At 42.3% G+C, this 8,875-nt stretch overlaps 1 protein-coding gene across 1 annotated transcript in view; it reads left to right on the forward strand.

Annotated features, from left to right (window-relative positions):
• LOC108786460 (copine-3-like) overlaps positions 1 to 8,574 on the forward strand; it is a gene marked incomplete at its 3' end in the record, with an annotated part of 29,918 nt that extends 21,344 nt beyond the window's left edge. Inside the window, exons 2-7 of the mRNA XM_018555761.1 lie at positions 1,249 to 1,388; positions 2,084 to 2,263; positions 3,537 to 3,611; positions 5,478 to 5,549; positions 5,743 to 5,826; positions 8,473 to 8,574. Of these exons, the coding sequence (XP_018411263.1) occupies positions 1,257 to 1,388; positions 2,084 to 2,263; positions 3,537 to 3,611; positions 5,478 to 5,549; positions 5,743 to 5,826; positions 8,473 to 8,574 (645 nt within the window). The remainder of the gene's footprint in view (positions 1 to 1,248; positions 1,389 to 2,083; positions 2,264 to 3,536; positions 3,612 to 5,477; positions 5,550 to 5,742; positions 5,827 to 8,472) is intronic.
• Between the last annotated feature and the right edge of the window lie 301 nt (positions 8,575 to 8,875).

The raw sequence follows: 8,875 nt of genomic DNA on the forward strand, positions 1-8,875 counted from the left end.
CCCAATGTCCTGTCCCATACTTCCCCCCTGTACTGTGCCATCCTTCCCTCACTGTCCTGTCCTATCCCCCCTCCACTGTGCCATCCTTCTCCCTGTGCCAGGTCTCGCTCATTGTTGCTGGCAGCGATTAGGTCCTTCTTTCACCAGGTCCTTGATGCACTTATTGTATCTGTCCAGCTCTGCCTTGTGTGCCTGAACTCCAAGGGCTGCAGCCCCATGATTAGAGTGCCGGCTCTGCCTCCTTAATAGGCACAGCAGCCAGCAGCAGAAATAGGTGGCCGGGATAAGAGGGGTCGGAGCGGCTCTCAGGGCAGGACATGCTGCTCATTTACAGCGGAGCCTGGTGACAGCGCACGGGAAAGTTAAGTGTGCAGAGTAGATGAAGCAGACAATGGAAGCCGAGACAACAAACACAGCCAGCATTCCTGCATTGATGGGCCCCTTCCTGGCCGAATTATACAGATGGCCCATGGTAGTCAGTGAAGCAGTATCGGCGGGAAGGGAACCTCCTCACCTACTGTTCATGTGTCATTCTCACTCGCATCCCTCTCTCTGCTCCTCCCCGCTGACTGCTGCAGCGACATCAGGCGGCTGGGGAGTGACCAACACTGCGGCGACCCACTCAAGAGGGGGCGGCGACCCACTTTTTGGTCGCGACCCACAGGTTGAGAACCGCTGGTTTAGAGCCCTTAGAAATACCGGGTATGAGCGAGCATTTGACCTCCTCCCGGGTCATATTTTACCTGAATTTCCTCCTAAAGTCCTCCTCAAAACACAAATAACACAAATAAAAATTGCACAGATTTAAATTATGAGCATGTGATCTGAGTCTGAACTGTGATCCTCTTGATTAGAGATCACATGACACAGTGCCTAGGCCTGTAGATATGTGGCTCACACTGAATAGAACATACAGCAGCATTTTCCCCAGTAAGGCCTGAGGCAGAAGCATGTGCAATGCTGCTTGTGATACCGGATCGCATGTTGCAATGTTGGGTGCAATGTAATGCCATTGTGTTTTGATAGCACCCCAATGCACCTAGCCATTACATGTGCGATGTATGGCCCCACATCGCATGGTCTTCTACCATTTGATGTGGTGCAATGCGATTTTTAAAAAATGGTGCGCGCACTTCTTTCAGTGCAATTTAGCTGTGCAATGAATGGGCTGGGCTGCCCTACTGCTGCACATTTTCCTATTCTGAATAACTCTGGTTAAATGTAAAGTCCTGTTTTTTTCTGTTTCAGAGCTTCAAATGGCGGCGCAATGTGTGACCAAAGTGGAGCTGAGCATTTCCTGTGACAACCTTCTAGATAAAGATATTAGTTCCAAATCTGATCCTTTGTGTGCTTTCCTAATGAACACCAATGGCCAACAATGGTTTGAGGTATGTAATATGATTGCTATGGTGTATCTTTTTATTAAACAGTATTTAATAGTATTTGTGGGGTCTATGTTGGGCTCTGCGGGGTCTATGCTGGGCTCTGCATGGTCTATGGTGGACTGTGCAGGGTCTATGGTGGGCTCTGCAGTAGTGAGGAGCGGAGTGATCTGTTCTTTGGCTCTGATGTCAGAGCCAGCAGTATCAGAGGTGAAGAGAAGGAGACAGAGATGGAGCAGGCACGGGAACATGTTCTGGAAGTAGGTACTTTTTTTTGGGCGGGGGCCCATACAGAATTTTCCTATGGGGCCCTGTGATTTCTTACGCCCTTGATGAATACATTGTTTAGTCACATGCACAAGAGTAACTGTGATCATCGGGTTCTTGGTCACCTCTCCCCGATTACTCAGTTTGGCCAGGCAACCAGCTCTTGGAAGAGTCCTGGTTGTGCCAAACTTCTTCCATTTGAGAATTTAGGAGGCCACTGTGCTCTTAGGAACCTTTGTTGCAGCAGACATTTTTTTAAAGCCATCCCATGTACTTGCATTTAAAAATCAATATTTTAATTTTGCTCAAACATGAGTTTCCTTGAAAATGTCAAAAAATCTTTCTCGCTTGCTTCTTACATTTCGGTGTAATTAGCATGGAGTGGCCTAAGTACAATTTAGTTTAATGATGATTGGAATCTTGTTTTTTTTCAGGTTGATCGCACAGAAAGGATTTCAAATTGCCTAAACCCGAGGTTTGCTAAGAAGTTCATGATTGACTACTACTTTGAAATAGTTCAGAAAGTGAAGTTTGGCATCTATGATATTGACAATAAAAGCTACGATCTGAGTGATGATGATTTCCTGGGAGAGCTTGAATGCACCCTGGGACAAGTAAGTGTATTTCCAGTTTCATGTTGGGGCAGAAACATTTGCAAGAGAATAACTGCGTGTCCCCGAGACAGGAAGGTACAGACAGCAATAAAAACCTGAAAGAGGTTCTAACCCTATCCCACTCTATATAAAATAATAAGAAACATATTGGCTGGAGTTTGGCTTTAGGGTTCTGCCCCACCCCAGCTACATCATGCCTACTGACATATTGTGGGAGATGCATTTTTTGCCTTACATAGTTACATAGTATTTGGGGTTGAATAAAGACATACGTCCATCAAGTCCAACCCATATAGGTCCACGCATCATCTCATTCTTAGGGATACTGGTATCACTGGATATTACGGTCCCTCAAGAAATTGTCCAAACGTTTCTTGAACAAATCTACTCTCTTGGCTAAAATCACTGCCCATGGCAGTGAGTTCCAGACCCTAACCGCTCTTACTGTAAAGAACCCTCTTCGCCCATTGTGCTGGAATTTTTTCTCCACCAACTTTAGGTAGTGGCCTCTAGTCTTTGTAATGGAGTTAATCTCAAACAGTTTGTTGCCAATGTTGCTGTCACCATTGAACATCTTGTACATGAAAATCATATCCCCCTTAATTCCAGCATAAACATGTTTAAGGTCAGAAGCCTTGTCTCATAGCTCTGGTCCTCCATTCCCCTAATTAGTTTTGTTGCCCTCTGCTGGACTCTCTCCAGTTCAAGGACATCCCTTCTCAGTACCGGCGACCAAAACTGGGCCGCGTGCTCCAGATGTGGCCGAACCAACGATTCATAGTTGCTCAGTTTTGACAAGTTAAAAATGAGTAGCTAACCATGGGCTCTGATTTGTTTTTTTTAAATTGTGTACAGCATTGTTAGTAGCACAGTAATGGTTGTTTGTAGGAAATGGCATTGGGTATGGGGTTTAAGGTTGCCTGTATAGCACAGTATGGTGATGTGATCCTCTTCTTAACATATGGTATAAGGTATAGAGGGCGTTCCTGTGACCATTCTGCTCTGAGTTACAGAAAGTTCTTAAACACAGTCGTTACATATCTTCCCCTGCTGACATGTAAGCGCTGTTTACCGAGTTTGGGAACAGGTTGCTTTCTATTGGGTGGTGGCAAGGCACATGCTACTGGGATAGACTGGGATATGTGAAGTATAAAATAACCATTGACATATTACTACAGTTCAGCTTTAGAATTGCTGAAGGGGTAACACCCATGTTATTGACAGCTCATTTTTATTGATTATTAATACTTAAATTTCTGTTTTTGTTTTTAAGATCGTGTCTAGTAAGAAACTGACAAAACCACTTGTAATGAAAAATGGCAGACCAGCAGCCAAAGGAACAATAACGGTATAGTCATCCATCGTCATTTTTATTTGCTTTCATTTTGTTTGTGCTGATTTTACTTTGCCTAATGCCCTCTTATACCATGTTGTATTAAGCTGAAAGGAGAAATAAACTCTGACCTCTTTTAAAATATTAAACTCCATGAGACCATAATGTGTATGCATGCATACTTGCAAAACAGTGTTTTCTGTGGCTGTCCCAGATGTGAACCCCAGGTTCTCCATGAGTGGCTGGATGTGGCTGGATCTGTGCAGGCCATATAGCTCAGTGGTTTAAAGCTGGCCATACACCAGTAGAATTTGGTTTGAATATGTTTTTTTCTGAACATTCGTTCAGAAAGAAGAAGAACTATGAGGTGAGTGCTTTTCACTCGCCTCATAGTTCTAGCCGACCTGTGACAATGAGACTGTCACAGGTCGGCTCAGTAGATCGGGAGGTGAGCGAACACATAGCGGCGTTCGCTCACCTCTCGATCCTGTCACGGCTCTCTGCCGTGACAGGGGAGGGGCTGGATTCCCCCCTGCCCGCTCTGATCCGCAAGTCAGTGGGGGAGGGGACGGGTACAGCTGGCTCTGCCTCTAGATAGGCAGAGCCAGCTGTCAGTCATGCAGCTGGGCGGATCCAGACATAATTGTCGGGATCCGCTTCAACTGTGGCGTCTCAGTATATACTGAGCCTAGGGTGATGGGAGGACGCTAGTTTGTGTCCTCCCGTTACCCTAAGGAGAACTATGGGGAAAAGCCTTAACCCCATAGTTCTCCTTTAAATTCTAACAGCGAATTAGGTTTTCGTTACGGAAACTCCATTCATTGCAAAATTGAATGAAGTTCCAACATATGTCAAGTCTCTGACGACATTATCGAATGTTCTGAGAGAACTTTCCACACCTCCTTCATAGAATGATTGAACCACTGTCAGGTTGTTATTGATGTATGTCTCCTGTTGGGAAGAGTTACTCTCTTTGACTCTCCTAATCAACAATGTCACCCCGAATGGGACAAATCCGAAATATTGAGTTGCCACCAGAACAGGAAAGGAGGGGAAATATTCTAATGGGGACACTTGTTCCCATGAAAACTGTCTAAGAGGGAATTTCCCTCACATTTTAAAGATATCCTCTCCTGTTGAGCCTACAGGACAGGAAGTGAGAGGATATCTTTGTGTATCTTAGTTTACTAAGGGAAATATGCCTAATGAGACATAGATGGAAAAAAATTACTGTAGTTTTAACACTCCCCTACTCTATTAAAAATAAAAAATTGGGAGTTAGTTTAAAAAAACTAATAAACTAATCAGTTAAAGGGAAGACATAGGAGGAGCCATATCACAACAATGTGATTCATTTATGAAGACAGCTTTGTAATTGTACCTCTGCATTTGTAATGCGGTAGATTCCATTCATTCACATTACAAGAAACGGCCATTGAATCCACATTAAAGATGCCGCAAGCAACATTACATTGCCATTCAGAGCCAAGGTAAATAGTTCACTTAATAGCCTACCACTTGTGCTGCAGATATTCTCCTTCCCTGTGCTCCCCCAGAGCCTTGTAAAATACCCTGTACTTTTAGGCATGGGGAGCATGTGACTTACTCTTCTCTTCCTCCCACACTGCATTTTTTTGGTACTTACTGCCCAATTGCCAGGCCTCAGCACTGTCCCATGTGGGCAAAGCCTAGCCTTAGCCTTGTATTATGTCCAATCTGAAGTTGCACAGGCTCTAGCAAGTGCACAGGGTTGCTGTTTGTTTTGCCATTGAATTTTCCTAAAACACATAGGTGTTAATGTAACTTTGTGTATCTTGGTTCTTAGAAGGGAGCATATCTTTCACAACAATGCTTCAGTACTGGTTTCTACTTTTATTTTAGATATTTGCAGAAGAGGTTAAGGATAACAGAGTGGTACAGTTTGAAGCAGAAGCCAGAAAATTGGACAATAAGGTAAAAGGCGGATCTTTACTAATTATATTTGAGATCCTTGTAGCTTTCAGATTTTTGACCTTCTTGGTCAGTGGTCCATGTACAGTGGTCTTGTACAGTCTTGCTTCGAGTGTTTTTAATGTAATTAATGTGTTCAGAGTGTGGCAAGGAATGTAATATATTAAATGTATTAATGTGTATGGAAATTTTGCAGGATTTCTTTGGAAAGTCGGACCCTTACTTGGAATTTTACAGGCAGGCAGATGATGGAAGATGGCAGATGGTCCACAGAACAGAAGTAAGTGCATTTATAAGTAGTATGAGAGGTGCAATATAATAATGTGTCCCTAATGTTTTTTATGCTAATAGCATAGATGAATCAACTTTGATGTATATGCAGCAACTTTAACTAGTTACTTTTATAAATCTGCCACCATGCAGGGCACAAACTTTCAGTGGTTGTTTGTTTCTGAATGATAAGATTTAAAGGAGAACTATGGGGTCTGTGTTTTTCCCCATAAGCTCTGCCTCTAGATAGGCAGAGCCAGCTGTCAGTCACGCAGCTGGGCGGATCCAGACATAATTGTTCGGATCCGCTTCAGCTGCGGCGTCTTAGTATACCGCGAGCAGCAGCTCGCGGTATACTGCGGCATCTCAGTAGCTCGCGGTATACTGAGCCTAGGGTGACGGGAGGACGCTAGTTTGTATCCACCCGTTACCCTAAGGAGAACTATGGGGAAAAGCCTTAACCCCATAGTTCTCCTTTTAAATTCTAACAGCGAATTAGGTTTTCGTTACGGAAACTCCATTCATTCCAAAAGTGAATGAAGTTCCAACATATGTCAAGTCTCTGATGACATTATCGAATGTTCTGAGAGAACTTTCCACACCTCCTTCATAGAATGATTGAACCACTGTCAGGTTGTTATTGATGTATGTCTCCTGTTGGGAAGAGTTACTCTCTTTGACTCTCCTAATCAACAATGTCACCCCGAATGGGACAAATCCGAAATATTGAGTTGCCACCAGAACAGGAAAGGAGGGGAAATATTCTAATGGGGACACTTGTTCCCATGAAAACTGTCTAAGAGGGAATTTCCCTCACATTTTAAAGATATCCTCTCCTGTTGAGCCTACAGGACAGGAAGTGAGAGGATATCTTTGTGTATCTTAGTTTACTAAGGGAAATATGCCTAATGAGACATAGATGGAAAAAAATTACTGTAGTTTTAACACTCCCCTACTCTATTAAAAATAAAAAATTGGGAGTTAGTTTAAAAAAACTAATAAACTAATCAGTTAAAGGGAAGACATAGGAGGAGCCATATCACAACAATGTGATTCATTTATGAAGACAGCTTTGTAATTGTACCTCTGCATTTGTAATGCGGTAGATTCCATTCATTCACATTACAAGAAACGGCCATTGAATCCACATTAAAGATGCCGCAAGCAACATTACATTGCCATTCAGAGCCAAGGTAAATAGTTCACTTAATAGCCTACCACTTGTGCTGCAGATATTCTCCTTCCCTGTGCTCCCCCAGAGCCTTGTAAAATACCCTGTACTTTTAGGCATGGGGAGCATGTGACTTACTCTTCTCTTCCTCCCACACTGCATTTTTTTGGTACTTACTGCCCAATTGCCAGGCCTCAGCACTGTCCCATGTGGGCAAAGCCTAGCCTTAGCCTTGTATTATGTCCAATCTGAAGTTGCACAGGCTCTAGCAAGTGCACAGGGTTGCTGTTTGTTTTGCCATTGAATTTTCCTAAAACACATAGGTGTTAATGTAACTTTGTGTATCTTGGTTCTTAGAAGGGAGCATATCTTTCACAACAATGCTTCAGTACTGGTTTCTACTTTTATTTTAGATATTTGCAGAAGAGGTTAAGGATAACAGAGTGGTACAGTTTGAAGCAGAAGCCAGAAAATTGGACAATAAGGTAAAAGGCGGATCTTTACTAATTATATTTGAGATCCTTGTAGCTTTCAGATTTTTGATCTTCCTGGTCAGTGGTCCATGTACAGTGGTCTTGTACAGTCTTGCTTCGAGTGTTTTTAATGTAATTAATGTGTTCAGAGTGTGGCAAGGAATGTAATATATTAAATGTATTAATGTGTATGGAAATTTTGCAGGATTTCTTTGGAAAGTCGGACCCTTACTTGGAATTTTACAGGCAGGCAGATGATGGAAGATGGCAGATGGTCCACAGAACAGAAGTAAGTGCATTTATAAGTAGTATGAGAGGTGCAATATAATAATGTGTCCCTAATATTTTTTATGCTAATAGCATAGATGAATCAACTTTGATGTATATGCAGCAACCCAGCAACCAGACATTTAAAGTATACTTACTTTAACTAGTTACTTTTATAAATCTGCCACCATGCAGGGCACAAACTTTCAGTGGTTGTTTGTTTCTGAATGATAAGATTTGAGCGTGTATGGCCACCTTCAGAGCTCAATGTATATCAACTGCCCGAGACCCAACACCACTAAATGATTTCTGTTAGCAGCTACATTTTGCATTTTTCTTATCCGTTTCCTTTTAAAGTGAACCTTATCTGATCTTAAAATTTCCCAGAGAGTAACTATGTTGAAGTGCATGGACCTAGTGGTGTCTGCCAGTATCATTGTTAGTATTCAGATCAATGTCTGTGCCACTGCGAAATCCCCCTGCATCTCAGGTTCAGACTTTGCATGGTGCCTTCACTTCATCCCAAGAAAGCATCGGTATGTGTTCGCTCACTACCCGATCTACTGAGCCGACCTAAATAGAATTTTTTTTTGCTGCACTCCATTCCATGTTCTGTATGTAGACCGTGGATAAATATTTTTTTTAAACTGTATATTTTTATTTAAATTTCAAAGTATACAATGAAAACAAAAGACAACAAACCTTTGAGACTGTAGATATTGTAACGTGTACAATTATTTTCCAGGTGGTTAAAAATAATCTGAATCCTGTTTGGAGACCCTTCAAAATACCACTACGGTCCCTTTGCAACGGGGACATGGAGAAGCCAATCCGGGTAAGAATATTTGTTAGTATTATACTTTTTAAAATTGTGCATATGTGCTTCTCAGAATATATAACCATCAGCTCTTCAGGACAGCTTGTCAAACTCTGGAGGAAATTTGTATGGTGCATATCTTTGATAGTAGCGAGGCACAGGAAAAGCATCCAATGCATCTGATATTTTCTTATAGCTTCATTAAAGGAAGCATGTCAAGAAAAAATGAGGAGGCTGTCTTGCTGACATCTCCATCTGAAAATACCAGGTACTTGGCTGTTATGGTGATGCATAAGTTAAATACTTTCTCAGTCACTGACTTGGAAAAAAA

This window comes from Nanorana parkeri, unplaced genomic scaffold, assembly GCF_000935625.1.
Source record: "Nanorana parkeri isolate BGI_ZX_2015 unplaced genomic scaffold, ASM93562v1 scaffold213, whole genome shotgun sequence".
Classification (NCBI taxonomy): Eukaryota; Metazoa; Chordata; class Amphibia; order Anura; family Dicroglossidae; genus Nanorana; species Nanorana parkeri.